The sequence below is a fragment of the Octodon degus genome, unplaced genomic scaffold (assembly GCF_000260255.1).
Source record: "Octodon degus isolate 3935 unplaced genomic scaffold, OctDeg1.0 scaffold00116, whole genome shotgun sequence".
Classification (NCBI taxonomy): domain Eukaryota; kingdom Metazoa; phylum Chordata; class Mammalia; order Rodentia; family Octodontidae; genus Octodon; species Octodon degus.
The window spans coordinates 9,068,407-9,088,331 of record NW_004524692.1 but is presented as its reverse complement, the minus strand read 5'-3'; the positions used below and the strand labels follow the sequence as shown (position 1 = coordinate 9,088,331).

The 19,925-nt window shown below is 36.9% G+C and overlaps 1 protein-coding gene across 1 annotated transcript in view; it reads right to left on the bottom strand.

Moving 5' to 3' along the window:
• Nucleotides 1–3,678: 3,678 nt before the first annotated feature.
• The window catches only part of Spta1 (spectrin alpha, erythrocytic 1), an 89,218-nt gene continuing 72,971 nt past the window's right edge, over nucleotides 3,679–19,925 (bottom strand). Inside the window, exons 43-52 of the mRNA XM_004640008.2 lie at nucleotides 17,354–17,563; nucleotides 12,904–13,200; nucleotides 11,989–12,101; nucleotides 10,698–10,715; nucleotides 9,582–9,633; nucleotides 8,301–8,488; nucleotides 7,345–7,398; nucleotides 6,658–6,804; nucleotides 5,743–5,887; nucleotides 3,679–3,886 (exon numbers count right to left, since the gene is read on the bottom strand). Of these exons, the coding sequence (XP_004640065.1) occupies nucleotides 3,761–3,886; nucleotides 5,743–5,887; nucleotides 6,658–6,804; nucleotides 7,345–7,398; nucleotides 8,301–8,488; nucleotides 9,582–9,633; nucleotides 10,698–10,715; nucleotides 11,989–12,101; nucleotides 12,904–13,200; nucleotides 17,354–17,563 (1,350 nt within the window). The 3' untranslated portion in view covers nucleotides 3,679–3,760. The remainder of the gene's footprint in view (nucleotides 3,887–5,742; nucleotides 5,888–6,657; nucleotides 6,805–7,344; nucleotides 7,399–8,300; nucleotides 8,489–9,581; nucleotides 9,634–10,697; nucleotides 10,716–11,988; nucleotides 12,102–12,903; nucleotides 13,201–17,353; nucleotides 17,564–19,925) is intronic.

Genomic DNA, 19,925 nt, shown 5'->3' with positions numbered 1-19,925 from the left:
GTGGATGGGATAGATATATAGTTACATTCTCTTAATGAATAGAATGATTTGTTCTAATGGTGTTTGTAAATAGGATCTCAAGTCCACATCTTGTACAGCAATTAGCCATTAAGAAGAATGTATGCAGTGTGTTAGTTATTGAAACTGTCCTTGGAATTTGATTTGAAACTTTCTCATTGCTATCTGTTTATCAATAAAATTATGAAAAAAAGAAAAATAAAATAAAAGCAATTAGGAGTAGTATAACTTTCGTAACTGTTATACAAATACAGGTTTTGTTGTTTGTGTATTTTACTTCTTCCTTCCCCTTCCTTCCTTCCTTCCTTCCTTCCTTCCTTCCTTCCTTCCTTCCTTCCTTCCTTCCAAGTTTTATTCCATTTGAAATTTCTTCCTATTTTACAATATCTAGTTTACCTTTTAAATATTATTTAATCTTTTATCTTTTCACACTATGGAAACATGATTACACATGTGTGTCTGGTTTGCTTCACTTAAGAGTATGGTCTTAAATTGTACCCATTTACCAATAATAAAAGTCTCCATTCTTCTTCATGGCTGAGTGGTAGTACATGATTGTATAAAATGGCCACATCTTTTATATGAGTTCCTTAGTTGTTTGGCATTAAGGTTTTTTCCATGATGTAACTATTACAAGTTGTACTTTTATAAACATTGGTGCACATATATTGCTGTGATACAGTGTGTTTACTTTTTCTAGGAAGGTACCCAAAGGGGAATGACTGGCTTAAATGGAACGTATAATCATAAGTTTTTGAAGAATTTCCGCACTGGTTGCACTGGTTTTCTACAGTGGTTGCACCAGTCTGCACTCTCACCAACAATAAAGAGTGGTCCCTTTCTCCTCACAACCACTCCAGCATTTGTTGTTTGTTGATTTCTTGATATTAGGCTATCTATGAAGAGATAATATATTGGTGTGCTCTAACTTGCAACTCTTTAAAAGCAAGTGACATTGAACATTTAATATATTAATTTGTCATTTGTATTTCGTCATATGAGTAGTGTGTATTCATTTCAGGCTCCCATTTTTGGATTGGATCTGTAGATTGGGAAAGTATGATCTTTCTTTCTTTTCTTTCTTTCTTTCTTTCTTTCTTTCTTTCTTTCTCTTTCTTTCTTTCTTTCTTTCTTTTCTTCTTTCTTTCCTTTGTGTTCTTGATGTAATCCTTTCTTTGAAGAAAAGCTGGTATTCTTCTCACCTTGTTGGTTGTTTCTTCACTCTATTTGTGGTTTCTATTGCTGTGCAAAATCTTTTTAGTAAGCTGAGGACTCAGTTGTTGATTCTTTGTTATGGTTCCTGTGTGATTGGTGTTTTATTCATGAAGCTTTTGCACACATCAATGTCTTCCAGAGTATTGTCTTCCAGAAAATATTCTATTTTCTAGAAGATTTAATGTTTCTGTTTTAATATTCAGATCTTTGATCCATTTTGAATTTAGTTTAGCTCATGATGAAACATATAGGTCTAACTGTAATCTCTGACAGGTGTGGGGCCAGTTTTCCCTGAGCCATTTACCATATATGCCATCTTTCTTCCAATGAATGTGTTCGGCACCTTTTTCAAAAGCAAGGTGGATGAGTATGTCTTCAGCTGTTTATGTATTTTTAATCTGTTCCATTGATCCTTGGGTCTGTGTTTTTAGCCAGTGTCATGCTGTTTTTAACATAGTAGCTTTATAGTACAATTTCAAGTGAGCAATTGTGGTGTCCCCTGCATTGCCTTTGTCCTCCAGAAGTGCCTTTGCTATTCTAAGTCTCTCTGGTTCCAAACAAATTTTAGGACTGTTTTTTATAATTCTGTGAGATATGCTATTGGAATTTTGATTATAATTGCATTAAATATTCACAATAGCTTTGGAAGTATGGCCATTTTCATTGTATTGGTTCTTCCTACCCAAGAATAAGGGGTATCTTTCCATTTTCTGATATCCAGTTCAATTTCCTTATCCATAGTACTGTAATTTTCAATGTGGAAACTCAAAACATAGAAATTATACGGAATTTCACTGAACAAGATAATATAAATTTAACAATGGCTTTTACAGTGCATATTGTTTTCTTCCAATTAGTTGTTCACATTACTAGATAAAAGCATGAAATATTGCTCAAAAATTAAAAAGAAGAAAAATTTAATGATTAACTATTCCTTTTAATAGACTAGGAGAAATCACCAACAGAGTAAAAAGAAACCCCATAAATTGGAAAAAAATATTAGCTGACTGTTCCCCCCAAAAAGGACTTTTATCTAGAACATACAAAGATTTTTTTTTAAAAATTAAGATCCCAAAATTGAAAGATCCAATCCAAAAGTGAGTCTATGAGATGAATGCAAAATTCTCAGTGGCAAAAATGCAAATGGTAAGGTAATATATGAAAAAAAATTTAACATAATTGACCATTCCAGAAATGCAAATTAAAATAACACTGAGATTCCATCTCACCCCACAAATAAAGGTTATCATCAATACCAAATTCTGCAAAGAATCTGGGGAAAATGGAATCGTTCTCCACTGTTGGTGGGAGCATGACTGGTATAACCACTATGTAAATCATTGTGGAAATATCTCAAAAAACTAGGATTGGAGGTCTCATTCAACCAAGCTTTTCTTCTTCTAGGTACTTTTCCAGAAGAACTGAAAATATCATACCACAGCAATATGTGTGAATCCATGTTTAAAGCATCTCAATTTGTCATAGGTAAATCTTGGGAACAATCTAAATGCCCATAAATTGAGGAATAGATAAAAAATGATGTCTTATTTTTATACAATAGAGATGACTCAGCTACAGAAAAGATAGATTTGAAGCTTGTCTAAATAAATGGATGCAAATAGAGAACATATGCCTAAGTGAAATAAATCAGATTCACATGTGTTATAATCTTATCTTGCAGGCACTTTTAGTGCCTTCAAGAAAGCACAAGGATCAGGAGTTAAATCCCTGAGGCCTGCCTTGCCAGCCCTGTCCCTGGGGTGCACTAAGATATCAATTGAGAATGGGTTTGGCAGCGTGCACCAGTAATCCTAGCTCTTGGAAGGCTGTAAACAGGTGGATCACTAGGAGTCAGATCTAGTGGTGAGATCCTGAACACTCTGTAGACCCTTCCCTAAAATACAAAATAAATAAATAAAAATAAATGAATAAATAAATAAAATGGTGACTGGCACTTTAAAAAAATGCAAAAAAGAAAGAAAAAACCATTGCACCCTCCCCAGATATTGTTTTCATTTTGAAATAAAATTATTTAAATATATTTTAAACTGAAAAAATAACTGTAAATCACTTAGGATTTTATTATGTCCTCTACAATGGCCTTTTGTTTTACAGTACAATCAGCTGTTCATATTTAGATAATGGTGTGATTCACAGAAATACAGAATCTCAATTGGGTAAGAAATACTTTATTTAACATTGTTATTTTAAAAATACTTTCTTCTAGGTTTACAACACACAAAAAAAATGATAAAGGTAAGCAGAACACAGCAGAATAGTTAAAATGTAAAAATGCTAGAAGAACTCAGTGGTGACTAGTTGCTTACAAAATAACTCCATGACTTTTTTTTCCTTCAATTTGCTTAACTTCTATACTTGCCAAGTTATTGATTTTATATTCTGAAGCAATTTTGACAAACGCACACACACACACACCAATCTCAACACCCCAACTCCCTCGCCTGTCTCCTTCATCTCCCAATATTCCCCACTAGGTGAATTTTCTGTGATCCAAGAGATCTCCTTATCAGTTACCAAAGTAGGAATTGGTGAAGCCAACATAATCATAGCCAGCAGCTTGGCGCTGACCTCGTGGGTCCTCATACTGCTGCATATGAATGGTACAGAATGATACCTGTTCTGGTGTAAGAGCCTGAAAGCACAAAAAAAGAAAGAAAGTTATAGAGGCTGAAAGTACTTCTAGAGAATGATAGTTCCTTGGAACTTTCTTTATGCTCTAAATGCAGAGGTGCAGCCAGTTTTTGGAAGGACAAGCAAGCCCATTAAAATCATACTCTTTTCTCTAAAATGTTCTTATTATTTGTTTATTATTTATTTATTTATTTATTTATTTTTGGCAGAACCGGGGATTGAACTCAGGCCCATACGCTTGCCAGGGAAGTGTTTATTCCACTAAGCCATCTCCCCAGTCCTCTTTTCTCTAAAATGTATGATTACTAATCGGCAAGACCAACTCCAATTTCTAGCATATCTCTTTCTTGAAAAAACAACTCTAATTCACTTTGTTTCAGAAAAGAATTGCGCTCTGATTTCCTCTCTATCTTTCTGCTGTTGCTTTTCTACTATCGACGCTCTTGATTCATGTTTTTGAGCCGAGCTAGTGTCCTCTGCACTTGTTCTGGGTGGGCACTGGGTTGCTTCCATATGTTTCTGCATTTGATTCTCTACTGCAGATGTTATTAATTCAGGGATTTCTTTTTTCATTTCCAATCTGAGGTCTTCTATATCTTTCTGTAGCTGTTTTATTTCAGAAGCTGTTGATTCATTGCTTTCAGCTGTGTGTTTTCCAATTTTTTCCGTGTTAGTGTCCTCTGCGCTTGTTACGGGTGGGCTTGTGTTCTGAGGTTGCATTTTGTTCCTTCTCGTCATTTTGTGTAGCACTGTCCTCTGCCCTTTGTTGTAGATCTTTGCTGTAGTTATAACCTTCACACCTACTGAAGTTAAGGTGTAGATCTACAGAGTTTGGACTTATCCAGCTGTGTCTGGCTTAGGTCTGGCTGCTGTGCTCAGCTCCTTCCTGCTGCGGACCAGGGCTAGGACTGGGTCTGGGGGTTCCCGGAAGTCAGCAGAAATTCCTACTGAGCGGGAGGGATGGGGGAGGCACTGAGTTGTGGTGGGGAGTGGCCCGAGGGGCTGGGAGAGGGTCCGGCCCACGCTGCGCCTGGGCTGGGACTGGTCCTGCCGGTGCAGGGTGCAGGAAACTCTCCGCACACTCACCGGACCTGGGCTAGGACTGGGTCTGGGGGCTCCCGGAACTCGGCAGAAAATCCTACTCGGCAGGCGGGGGTTGGGGAGGCACTGAGTAGTGGTGGGGAGTGGCCCGAGGGGCTGGGAGAGGGTCCAGCCCACGCTGCGCCTGGGCTGGGACTGTTCCTGCCGGCGTAGGGTAGCAGGAAACTCTCCACACACTCACCGGACCTGGGCTAGGACTGGGTCTGGGGGCTCCCGGAACTGGGCAGAAAATCCTACTCGGAGGGCAGGGTGGGGGAGGCACTGCGGAGTGGTGGGGGGCGGCCCGAGGGGCTGGGAGAGGGTCTGGCCCACGCTGCGCCTGGGCTGGGACTCTCTAATTCACTTTGACTATCCTATATTTCTCTTTCCCTAAATTATCTTAAAGGTCAAAGAAAGTAGAGGGGTAAAAATGGTCTTAAAAGCCAAGTCATATGTTTTGAATTGACTCTGAAAGTCAATAAAGAGTCACTATAGGTTTCTAAGCTGTATCAAGACAAAACAGAGGGCCGGGGAGATGGCTCAGTGGAATAAGCACTTCCCTGGCAAGTGCAAGGGCCTGAGTTCAATTCCCGGTTCTGCCAAAAAAAAAAAAAAAAAAAAAAAAAAAAGACAAAATAGAATAATCAAAACAAATGAAATCCTGCAAAGGAAAGGTGTTAGGAAGAAAAAAATCTCTGTAGTGTGTGAGAGTATTCAGAGTAGACAACCACGAATGGGCTCAACTAAATTGAGATTGTGAGAGCAAAACAATCTGACCTGTTTCAGATCATCTTTGGTAATGTAAGACTTCCCCTCCGCCAAGGCCTGGAAAGCACTCTCTATGTCATCGCTGGTCTTGATATTTTCTGACTCCTTGTCAATCAGGAATGATGTGTAGTCTTCCAGTGAGACATAGCCCTTCCTGTGTGAGAAATATAGGAGCTGTGCTTTCTCAAGACAAAACGTCATTCCCATCCTATAAGGTGTCTGAGAGGCCAAGGGAAGATGGATTGATTCTCTGTGTTCTCTTTCAAATAAGCTGCTTGAGACTTGGTTATGCTGCATTCTCTCTCTCTCTCTCTCTCTCTCTCTCTCTCTCTCTCTCTCTCTCTCTCTTTCTCTCTCTCCCCTCCCTCCCTCTCTTTCTGTCTCTCTCTGCCAATAAACACGGTTTCCCAAACTTTAGAGTCAGCTTCTGGTTTGGTTTTCTTCAAGAGTTTTGGAATTTTCCATCTTCTCATTAGGGCAAGTTTCTGGATACCTAAATAATTCAAGTGTTCTTGTGTCTTTGTTATAAAAATTATCCCTAAAGACCAACTTGATCTATCTGTAACTCTTTCACACCTTCACAAATGCAAACAACTCAATATATTACCATTTTTAGCTGTCCAGGTGTCCTTAAAATTTGACATTTATGAAATGATTTCTTCTCTCGAGTCTTATCCTCAGAATCAGCTAAATTCATAGATCAAAGATAAGTCATGAATCACGGAACTTGCAAATCTAGTTTCTGAGGTAGAGTTGGTGCCGTTTACTTCTGAGATAATCTTGAAAAAATACCAAGCAATGCCCTATTCACTTATGATTGCCTGTATTACCCTATTTTTTGAATCAATGAATTTCAGATTTTATGGACCACTTTATTCTCTGAACCTCTCCTTCCAAGCTCCAATCAGTTTCTGGTCTTCTTACCTCCCTGGATCCACAGCATCCAAGAACTTCTGAAACTTGGGCTCAGGTTCATCTTCTTCTACCATGGGCAAGTAGTAATTGAGTCCTCTCAGGCAGGATCGGAATTCTTTGTGAGTCAATCGCCCTGTCAAATTCTCATCAAAATGCCTAAGAATAAAACATGTTATCAAACTTAAGAGAGAATCTGATTATAAGAAAAAGAAATAGTTCTTTTATCAGCTACAGCATTAGTAACATATAATAACATCAGAGAGCTGAGTATTGAGCTTGTCTGCATCTCTCCATTTCTTTTTCTTTATATAAAAAAGGAAAAACAAAGCATTAAGCAAGTAATAAATATATTTTTAATCTTTGAAAATCTCATGGGAATTACATTACAGTATCTTAATATTTATTAATGTGTTATACTATAAATTATAATACTATGCTTTTAACTAAAGCTAATAAACATATGTAGATTTTGACTTAGGATCTCATGAAGGCACACAGAGGGAGAAAAATGCTAGTTATTTACTGACTTACTCTGAATGACCAAGCATTGAAAAACTAGTTAAGTATAAAAATATACTCACTAGGGGCCAGGGAGATAGCTCAGTAGAATAAGTGCTTCCCTGGCAAGCGCAAGGGTTCAATCCCTGGTTCCACCAAAAAAAAAAAAAAAAAAAGAAAGAAAGAAAATATACTCACTTATAGGTGGTACTAAACTCCTTCAGTGTGTCCTCACTTACACCTATGGTATCCCTGAAATGAAAAACTTGAATTAACCAGGAAATAAAACAGCAGAAAAGCAAAAATTATGCCACAGAAAAGATAGGACAATGTTGATAGACAATATGATATTTTATCATCTTGTTCAGAGACTGGTTATCTATATGCCGTGGTTCAAACCCACCTTATCACCTGCCACTATGCAGCTCATGAGCCATACACGGCTTTTATATGTTGTTTCTGAAAATAATTAAAATAACATTTCCAGGGAATGTCAAAATGACATTCAATTCAAATTTTAGTATCTGAAAATTAAGGTTTATTGTAGCAGGCATGCTTATCCACTTACAAATTGTTTATGGCTATTTTTCACTGTGTTGGTAGAAGTAAACAGTCAACATAAATTTTATCACTCACAAAGACTAAATTATTTTAATTCAGAACATCTACAGAAAAAAAATTCCCACTTCCTGATCTAGGAAAAAAAAATGATGTCCAAACCTATTGATATCTAAAGCAGCTTTGGGATAATTAATATACCTAGGAAAAATAATATCTGTTCTTTTGGCCTTTTAGGCCATTGTTTGAGGATTTTTGCATTCTAGATATTATATTCTGAATGGGACTTTCACAAAGCTGATACTCTCTGAAAAGAGCACAGAGAATGATAAAGTGACACTGAGAATTGGATGGAGAAATCATTTGTTCAGACAGATGAAGAGCAGAATCAGTGGGAGGGACACCTCTCTTATCTCATGACAGACCTCAGTACAAAGAGCAATACTCTCTGTGAGACAGTAGAGAGAGACAACGTTGGCTTTGGAGGTAAGCTGCCTCTGAGGCAGTTCTTCTATCTAGTACCCCATACCCTAGCTCTTACTTGTGCTCCTGCTACCCCTGCAACCCTCCCCACCCCAGCTATGGACGCTCAGTACTTGGCTTGGATCTGCTGCTCCAGGTTGTGCTGCATCCGCATTCCCAGCTCATGGAGCTGGTCCCACTGCTGGGCCAGTCCAATGGTGCTGTACTTTATGTCAAGGATCAGAGCCTCCTCCATGCTGTCACCTAGGTCCTCAATCTTGGTTAGCTGGCGCTTCATTGCCTGAATCTCCTTCTGCTTCCTCTGGAAAGAGAAGAGAGTCAGTCATTCAGGCCCCTAGAGGGAGGAGAGGAAGAAAAGCTGAATAGAAGTTTACTTTTCAGTTCTTTTTGGAGTTATTCTTGTCCTCTATGAGAAAAGTACAACTGAGGAAAACCTTTTCATTTCTGTTTTCCTCACTTATAAAAGAGTGATAGATTTAGGTGAGAAGAGCCCTGCAACTCTCATATGCTCTAAGATGTAAATTTAAGACTGAGTGGCAATATAAGGCAGACGAAGAAGAGTCAACCTCCCAAGACTGATGTATCATTATTTTCTGTGATCTGCATTGTGAATTATCCACAGCATGAATTGCGACTGGGTTCTAAAGTTCATCTAAGCACCCTAATGTTCACTCCTGGGCCTCCTTCCTCAGCTCAGACACACATGAATAGTCTGCTCCTGCCAATCAAGCACACAAACAGCAAAACTTTTACATCCTGCTCTTTAGTGCTATTGAGAAGGTACTGTATCTCAAAGATAACAGGGAAAAATTGAGTCTGCTGAAAGTAAGTTATGTGTGAAAAAACCTTAAATGTTATAAGGATTGTGGCCATCCAAAAATCAACTCAACTTGGCATCTTATTTTATTTTTATAAGGCCAAAATTGTATTTGACTTTTTTTTTCTTCTGAAAGAGTATAATGTTCAAAGCAAGATTGACAAACCTTGATTGATTGGTCTACTACCTTGTACTAAATTGTTCAGATATTACCTAGATTGAATGATAATATTTTATCACTTCAGATAAAAAGTAAAATTTGTTCCTCATTATAATCTGGAAACTTCCACATCTACTCTCTTACATGATAATTGCAGGGGCTCTATAATACAACGTCTATCTCTATTTTATGCACAAAGAAAAATTCAGAAGGTTTAAACAACTGGAGAGTCCGTATCCATGAAGTGGTGCTCTGTGCTTCAGCATGTCAATGAGCAAGAGCGTTAGCACCACAGGTCTAGCTTTTTATTGCAGGTGATATTTACATACAACATCATCAAATTGCCCTTATGTCGTTTTTTTTGCCACTTTTTAAAATTCTAGCAATGTCTTCAACTAATGAACAAAATTTACTTACTTTATTTGCCTCTAGTTGGGACTCCAGGGTTCCTGTTTCTTTGGGCAAAGATCTAATTAAGAAGCAAAGTGAAACATTATTCCTAATATCAGAGTTCAATCTTTCATATCTATGTGCCAACTGAAAACTCTTACATTTCTTTTTGTACTTTATAAAAATAACATAGTCTTTGTTCTATATTATTTTCTCTTATTAGCACATATGTGTATTAAAGAATACTTGTATTCCTTGTGGGAATTTGTTGTAAGCACACAACATGTCTTAATTCCTTTGTTCACCTCCTTCCCTCTTTGTGTTCCCTTTCCTTTCATCCCCTTCTTTTTTTTTGTAAACATTTGCAGCATGCAATGCCTGTATCCCTTGTATGGAGTTCTCCAAGACCAAAGAGGATAAAGGGATGAATGGGGGAGAAAGAAAAGGGTAAGGTATGTACAATTGGAATTGAGATGTGCTGGGTATGTGGTCTTATGGAATGATATTTCAGAAAAACAAATTTTTGAATCAAACACTTCTGTCTTCAGTACCTTTCTAGATTCACAGGAAGGGAAATAGAACCTATCTCCATTCCTTCTCTGCCTAGTGAAAGTCCCTTACATGTCTCTTATCATTTTATTGTCCATAAAAGTTATGCTTGGTATCCATAGGTAAGTGGTTCTTGTAACACTGCAGATACTAAAATAGAGGATTCTCAGATCCCTTATATGAAATGAGACAATATTTATATAAATCTACACATATCCCCTATGTACTCTATATCATCTCTAGATTACTGACTTTTAATATCTCATGCAATATAAATGGCAAATAAATAATGGTTGTACTCTATTGTTCAGGAAATAAAATAAGAAAAAACTGTACATTTTCAATACAGACACATTTTTTCTGACTTTTCTCAATGTATATGTGATTAAATTCAAAGATTCAGACCCAATGGATACTTAAGGCAAGTTTTGCACACTAAGTAATACAGGCAACACTCTACTTACTGGAGTTTTCTGACTTCTTTCTTTCAGCACACTCACATCATGATGGTATAGTGCTAGCTCAGTAATAAATCCCCTTTTTCTAACACTTTCACAAAATATAAGAAAAGAGAAATGATAATGAAATATTTACCCATCCAGAAAATAGGACCTGGAAATGGAGGGCAGGAACAGGCATCAGAAAGGAAAAAAGGAAAATGATTTGTTAACAAGGTTTTACCTCAGTGGAACTTTCTTCATTAGATTTTAAGTCCTCTGTAGCCACAAAATATGAGCCTGCCCACAGGTCTCAAGTGTTTTACCTACTCTGAGAAGCTCAGGGCCTTCCATGAAGCACTTGCTTCTTTCAGAAGAAAAAAGAGAGCAAAGGATAAGTTCTCTAATTGAGGACTCACTGTCAGGTACAACAGCAGACCAAAACCAGAGACAGGGGAAGACATATGATTTCTGCTAACTTCAGTTATTTTTTTTTTTTAAAGATGTGATGCAAGATTTCATTGTATTCAGTATTTTTTTTTTTGAACCGGGGATTGACCTCAGGCCCTTGAGTTTGCCAGGGAAGCAGTTATTCTACTAAGCCATCACCCTGGCCCCTTCATTTTATTCAGTCTTGTTTATCCTTATCAATGAGTATGCATTAAGAGTATATATCATGGTTTGTCCATCAACCACATGCTTCAGTAATAAGCCCTCTTTATCTCACACTTCTAACAGTTTAACTCTTCAAACGCCACAAAGGATACACACTCTGATACCCTTGAGCATCTGTTCTCACACACTACTGCATTCCTCTATGTAGCCTCTATTTCAAATCATTTACCAGGAAAAGTGCCAAAAGTTGCCATCATGTACAGAATATTTTGCAGCAGATGAGAGCAATTGATCTATGTTATCTCACTTTAATTTCATTACAGCTTTACTAGGTAGGCAACATAATAACCTCATATTAGGTGTTCCCACTAAATTCTGTTTCTGGCTATGCTAGTAAATACACTCATCAAGTCAATTTATCAACTTTCTTTGCCCACACATTTGGAAACAGAGGAAATAAGATGAGCTCTGTGAACTTTTCAAAGTAAAGTAATAAAATGAAGGTGTAACACCTTTAGAGTGCAATGTAGCATCAAACATAAAGATGATTATTATTTTGAATTATGATCATGACAACAGAAGGAAAAATGTGAGTGTTAAGATCAGAACAGCGACAGTTCTAAAATAAGCAGTGGCATAAAATTTCCATTTCATGATTTTGGAAAGAGTGACCTAGAGAGCAGTCAAGTCCAAGTAGAAGCACAGTGAAGATGTGTTTTGGCAACAGAGTGATGTGTGAAAGTCTACCCACTCCCCTCAGCTATGTATGTCACCCCTTTGGCAAATAGTGTGCATGGCATAAGGGCCATGGGTTTGGAGGAAGCCCAGTAAACCTGTTCTCCTGGATCCACTGCAGGAAGGTACTGGCATTCTGTTCAAACTCTTGGCACATTTCGAAGTTCTTGACTTGCCTTTCCTCTTCTTTTTGCAGCTCTTGCTCCCGTTCCTAAAATTCCAAACCACAGACAGGAGGGCTCACAATGAAGGTTCTTCTTTGACATAAAAAAACCAATTTGTAGTGTCAACTAAATATCTCTCTCCTAGATATGATGTACCTTCAGCATGAATGTGCCTAAGTGTTCATATTTCATCTAGCCCACCACTTCTTCGAATATGTGAAGATATTCCATATCATTCTCTGTAAGTACTTAGAGAGTATTTAAGACTAAGTCCAGTAACAAGTAAACTGGTAATAAACACAGTCCCTTCGCTCTGACTGGGGGAGACAGTAATATGTAATGTAAAGACATACATAAGCTGACCTAAAGGAAAAAGCAGTAAGTAATATGTGTTGTTGGAAAAAGATGGTAACATAGCAATTTTTTGTTAATCTTTTTGGAAAATATTTCTTATTTTCAATATTAAATATTGTAAATAGATATAAAATAAAAATAAACACATAAAAGGCACCTAGGAGATGCATATAAAACAAGGCATATCTTGGATGAGAAGGTACATAGCATTTGTGCATTTTTTTATCATGATTGAAACCACATTTTGAGCTTGTTTTTTTTTTGTTGAATCATAGAAATATAGCCCTATCTACATTGTGGGGAATGAGGAGTACATATTGTGACATAGGTACAATAATTCTTAATGCTTCCTACACAATCTCATTGGACAACTGCTGTCTTGATATAATTATGAACAATCTTCGTATCTTTCCCACAAGTTCCCAAGTGTGGGCAATGAATTAAGCAGTCAGGCTCACTGTAGACCACAATCTCTGTTGGTCATGAATTAATTACCTGAATGACCTCAGACAAGTGTTTCCAGACCCTTTCCAGCACCTCCACCGTTAGCCAGGTGTAAGGACTGGAGGGGACATTTAAGGCCTTGATCCTCTGGTCAAGCTCTAGCAAATGTTTGAAGTCTTCTTGAGGCCCAGCCATGGAGGCCACAAAGGCCTCATGGTCCTTCTGCAGCTGCCGGACCTCATTGAGGGAGACGCAGTGCACAGGCTCTGACAGATCCTCCTCCGCATTCTCACACCAGTTGTTGAAAGCTGATGCCTTGTTTGCAAACTCCATGAACAGCTCCTCAGCCTTCAGAGAAAAGAGAAGATGCCATTATCTGTCCTGGAAAAGGTCCTCTGCAGAAGACAAGGTAAAAATCATGGCTCTTTTGAAATAACTGCAGGCCAGAACTCTAAAACGGTAAAACTAAAATCAGTGGGGACCATGGGAACCTACAGATGGATCTTTAAGTTACAAGAACAGCTCTGGTTTTAGGATTCCACCATTGTGTGAAATTAGTCAAGCCTTCCCTTGTTGACAAAAGAAAAGAGGAACTAACTTCTAAACTTACTTCATTTATAAGTTCTAACGTGTATCAGGCGTATTTTTCAATTGTGTGATTTCTTATTCTATAGTCCTTGTTCTAGTACTACCTTGCTTATAATAAGTGTGTAGACATAGGTGTTATTATGCTATGCTTCTGAAATATCTCCCAAAGACTCATTGGTTCAGAGGTCAGGCTTTTGGAAGGGGATTGAGACATGAGGTGTTGTACTGATCACTGGCTTAATCACTGGATCCGTTCAGTGTTAACTGTGCTCTTATGAGAAAGACTTGTTTGGCCTGAGTTAATACTTTGTATCTCCCTTCCCAGCTCCTCCCTTTTGTCTCTGCTTCCTGCCTATCATCACACAAGCAGGGAGGCTGTTCCACTGTATCTATCTTGGAGCAAGTCAGTCAGAGACTGCAATCATGAGTGAAAATAAACCTCACTCTCTCAATTTGTGGGTATCCTACTATTCGTTCCATAGGCAAGAAAGGGATTAAGATATTTGTCAAATGAAAAAATGGAAAATGATTGAATGAACAAACCAAATGGTTTTGTTTTATCTTTTTTTTCCCCTTTTTTTCTGTTCCTCTTTCATCAAATTTTCTGCAGGCCAAAGCCTACTGTCATCTCTTGGTCTACACTAAGTAATTTTCCTGATTTGTTTTTGAATATTATTCAAGTCTCATCTCATTCCTGAAATTTTTCAAACCACTCCCTAATCCATTTCCTACACTGTGACCTATATTCTTATTATGGATCCACATGTGTCTATATTATTGCTTGGAACCATCCACATACTCAGAAGGACTCTATATCATCTATTTTATCAAAAGAGAGGAGAGACATGTATTTTTTGGTACATCACATAAACAGAAAAATTTAAGATTTAAAATTAATCATAAGGCTGGCAGATAGCTCTACAGTCTAAGTGCCTGCCTGGCAAGTACAAGGACCCAAGTTTGATACCTGGTACGACATGCTGTGCCAGCCCTGCACTGAACCAGCCACAAAAACCAGGCAAGGTGGTGCACATCTTTAATCCTAGCTCTGCAGAGGATGAGACAGGAGGATCACTACAAATCTGAGCTACGTAGTGATACCCTGTACCAAATAAATAAATACAGAAAATATTTAAAAAATTAAAATCAAATTATAAAATAAAATTCATCATAGATTTTGGGTTAGCAGATTGTATTTGTAAGATTTGTCTGGAGGGAAAAAATGAATTTTCTCTCCCACCCCCCAAAAAATGTGAGTTGTAAAGAAAAAAATTTCATCTAAATATAGAAAGAATGCAAAGGCATCAAACATTACCTTTTACTATATATTAGCTTCACTGATCTATATGCTGAAGTACAATAAATACAGAGAAAATTAACATGAACTTTACTCAAGGAGAATGCACTTATAAAAGACTTCATGTCAGTTTCAGAATATCATGGATTGCTTGAATATTTTACAGTTATTTTATAATAAAAAATCTTCCAACCCTTTAGCAGTTTGAAAACTAAGCAAAACAGAAAATGGAAAGAACTTCCTCTGTAGAATATATGTGTGGAACCTGACAGCTTGATGGTTTTGCATTTTTAAAGACAAAATAATGCTAGTGGTCATTGCTCATGGTTCCCTCATGGCAGTTCGGTTTACTTCTTCAGAGAGAGGAATGTTGTAAGAAACTAAATTAGATAAAAAATATTATAGGCAGGTCAAAGTGACTGCAACTCTGGAAGAAATAGACCCTCCCAGCCATGGGCCAGACCTCAAGACAAAGAGTAAACAAATACAGCCACATATTTCCCAAGGGATGCGCATCAGGGATTGATATTCTAAATAGGTATCAATCACCTTGAAAGATCCCAAATGAGTCACTAACCCAACCCCCAACAGGAAGAGACCCTGTCCCATATTCATGCTTGCTTGCTACTTGACTCACTTCCTCATTTGGTACTGGATTAAATCAATTTTAACTGAGCAATGGTGCTTGTAATCTCATTGGTTGACCATAGTTTTGTCCCACTTCATGACCACCTAAGTGAGTTCCCATGTTCATGCACCTTAGACCCACCTTGCCACGTGGTTTTACTCTATAAAAGTCCCTGGAAGAAACAGGTTCCCAGGGACAACCCCCTGGGGCCCACTTCTGTCCCTCTCTCGTACAGGAGCTGTATTTCCCCCAATAAATATATTCTGCTCATAACCTCCATTTGTTCTTAAAATTCATTCTTTGGTTTTAGAGAACATGAATTCGTTCCAAGTACTTTTTAGGTTGGGAGATCATTTTTCCCCTATATCATTTGGAGGTCATCTACTTGAGATCGGTTTTTCTCCCTGTGTCATTTGGAGGTTCCCTATATCATGTACACTGGCCAATCTGATTTCTTTTAATTATGAATAAGCTGTGTGGTCAACATCCAACGTCTTAGCACCATCCTTAAAGAGAAAATTTTGTTCACTTATATCTACATAGTGTTATAACCTATGTAACCATCTCCATTTTGTAACTAGAACAGCTATTTTGTTATACATCTCTGTACGCTTCCACTGTGACCTTGTTATCGAGATCTGTTTGTTATAAGCTGACAACTTAAACTTCATCTTGGTGGCTCAAGCCATCCTTTGGACCTCTGAACACAGTTTGTTAATGCTCAAACTATTCCTTTGTTCTTAACCACGGACTGTTAAAAGCAATCTGCACAATGTATCCTGTGATCATCCCCCATATCCTAAGGTAATGATTATTTGTTCTAGGATATAACCCCCATTCCCAAAATTATCTCAATATCCAACTTGTGACATCCCTGATCAACACCATGCCATAAAATTTAATTGTTTGTTCCTGAAAATTGTAACTGCATGTTGAAAGAATGTAACCAGTTTCCCATAAGTGTACATTGACCCCTGTGCTGCATTCCCTCCTGCTCAAGTCACAAGACCTCCCCTTTGCAGTTTTCAGCCTTAAAAACCCTTGTCTCTCCCTACCTCCACGCGCACCTACTTAGAGATGAGAGCACGTATCGCTGCTGAGCTCAGTTAAATAAAGCGCTTTTAAGTTGAGTCCAGTTTTTGATTTTTGGGTTACAACTCATACAATACACTTATACTGCAGTTTTAGAACTTGGTTATTGATGTTGCCAGTTTTATATCTGTTATCTCTTTTAATAGTAAAAGCAGAGAAAAGCAATATGGCTACACTGTTGTATTTCTTAACAGAAGCAAGGTTCAACACCTTAAGTGACACATGCAGTTTCTCACCCAAGAAAGTCAATTCAAGAGAATATTGGGGGAAAAAAAAAAACTTTCTGGCTACCTGTAGAGTGCTCCTTTTAAGTTACCTATATTAAAGTACAAAAGAAGACTTAAATCTTTCCCGCCTGCATTTTATCATACGCACAGGCTTCTCACTGATTTGTTCTGTCCCCTTTTCCCACTAGTGTGTCTGGTGCCTATTTCAACTCAGTTCATTTTTAAAAATCCTTCAATGCTAGACATAGTATTGCCTGCCTGTAATCCTAGCTACTTGTGAGGAGAGATTGAAGCAGAGGGATTGAAAATTTAAGGCCTACCTGGACAGCTTAGTGAGAACCTGTCTTAAAATTTAAAAAAGTAATAATAATTAAATAAATAAATAAATGGATGGATGGCAATGAAGTACAATGGCAGAGTGTTTGGTAAGTATGTGTAAAGTCCTAATTTCAATTTTCAGTAGAAAAAAATTACAAACAAACAAAAACTTATAAATCTACAGAACATGAACTCCTTTTTGCTCAGTGAGAATATCTTCTTGGTTCTTTTCAGTGCTCCAAACTACCTGTAGATTTTTCCAAGCAAGGTTTCCAGCATCTATTTGTGAATTTCATGACTCGTATCTGGCTAACAGAGGCCACATTATGCTTCCTGTTTCCTTCTTCTTACCTGCTGTAGAGGCAGCTGCTTCTCTATCAGTTCCTGTCTGTGGGCTGCAGCCAGTTCTAACAGCTGCTGCCAGCGCTTCAGCAGGGCAGCGTGGCGCTCCTCAATGGCTTTTGCCTGGCTGTGCTGACCAGCTACCAGTTGGTCCTTAAGGTCAGTTATCTTAGAAAGCTGTTCTTGCTGAAAGCTCTGAATACTGGCATCCAGGGCGTCCTGACAGAAAAGCAAGATAGAGGTTATGAAAGGGAAAAAGTACAGGTCCTCAGCACTGATTCTTAACCACAATATGGTTTCAACATGATTGTATTATGGACAAGATGCTGGCTTGATGATAAGAATTAGAATCACTACTAAAGAGAAAAAAATACAACTAAAAAAAAAAGTGAGCATTAGAAATGAAATCATTACTTTCTATTCTATGGATATTTTGCAATTATAGTTTAGATTAGATGTAAGATTGATTCTAAAGGAACACTAGAATATGATATAATATCCCAATTTTTCCAAAAAAACCTGAATCCTTATTTTTACATTACTTTGCAAGACTTACTTATATATTTTATTATTCTTCATTTTAACTAGTACCAATGTACTGTTAGTACACAAACTAACAAGAATTCCTACTCATGAAAGTTACACAAAAAAGTCTATATAAAATTGATATCAAAATCACAAATTAAAGAAGTTTCACTTCCAGCTTTAACAGAATGTCTTATATTGGACTGTATTGATCTACTTACACAGCTACATAAAAGTATAAATAAAAAACAAAACAACTGTTAGAAAGGGATTGGAATATGACTCAGGCATGTTAGGATTTTTGTCTCAGCATACCTCTAAAGCTGCAGGCAGTCATAGGGCTTTTTCAGAGGTGGCTGAATCTAGATTGTATGATGCTGGGATTAAGAGTATGTGATTATTTAATCACTACGCACATTGGTATAGGAGTGCCCTAATTCCAGCAATTTGCATAAGATAAAAAGTGCAGAAAGATGCTGTTAAACTCTCTTGTTACTTTTGCTATCTTCTGCTGCCATAAATGGATGCCCTTCTGTCATGCCACCCTACCTTGAATGAGGAAGAAGTATGGAGTGAGACCACTATAAACTGTCACTTACAAAAATATTTCCTTCTATAACTTGTAGCTGTTGTATATTTTGCCTCAACAATAAGGGAAAAGTAACTAACATAGGTAGCTACAACTCAAGAACCAAAAATTCAAGAGAGAAGGGAGTAAGGCCAAGTAAGAACCCAATTGTCTCTACTTTTCCCTTTGAAGTCGAAGCTATACAGGATAAATGGTTGAGAAGATAGTGTCTCTCAGCTTTTGACAATCCCATGAAGTTAAAGGAACAAAAATAAATATCATGGAGTGTCGAGAAGCCAGAAAGAGCCAGTGAAAGGAAAATGCAGAAAATGAGGTGAATGTTGTGATATCTTCCTCTCAAGGAGTCATAGATTTCTAAACTGTAGGGTACACAAGTTCTAGGAAGAAACAATAACGAAGACCCTAAGATGAGAAGTGTATTTTTGGTACTATCAGAGTGACAGCTTCAACATCCATCAAATAGAAGAAGTTCTGGTTTCTGGATGATAACTGAAACCTCAGGAATCTTTTGGAGTAAGAAAACCTTAATCCACTCAAGTACACAAACAAAAATATTCCAACAAAATCAGACAATCCTGAACCTGTCTTGAGTCATTGCAGTCCCTGACCAAAAAGTAGGGTAGGAAATTTAGACAAAAATTGTCTAAATTTTTGACTGTTATATTTAGTTTAATTCCACTGTGATATCAAAATATGCTAAATTATTTTTAAAAACTTTAGACTTGTAAATATTCAGCATATATCTTAAAAGAATAACACCAGTTCATATTAATCAGAATTTGGCTTTTAACTATGTCTTTAAAATACATCATTATTTTAACATAATTTATTTAGTCTAAAAATTGGGTTGGAAAGGGTGTTAAATTTTAACTTTAAACCAAAATTGAAAAATTAATTTCTTTAACTATAAGTGAACTCTTGTTTTCTAATTAAAATAGAAAAATAAAGTAATATTCAATTTTATACATTATAGAATATTTATAGGAGATGCCTCTAATTTAAACACATAATAGCATAGAAATAAATCCTAAGGTATGAAATATTTAAAAAGAAAGTTGGTATAGTACATTAATATCTGAAAAAGCAGACTTAAAAAAACGTTATTATGGAAAAAAGAACATTTCATAAGTAAAAATATCAATTAATCGAGATGATTCTACATGTCAAAACAACTTTTAGACTAAATAAATTATGTTAAAATAATGATGTATTTTAAAGACATAGTTAAAAGCCAAATTCTGATTAATATGAACTGGTGCTATTCTTTTAAAATATATGCTGAATATTTACAAGTCTAAAGTTTTTAAAAATAATTCAGCATATTTTGATATCACAATGGAATTAAACTAAATATAACAGTCAAAAATTTAGACAATTTCCAGATCTTTAGAAATTGAACAATATACTGCCAAATAGTTAATAAACCAAAAGAAACTAAAGTAGAAATGTCAGAAAAAGTTTGATTAA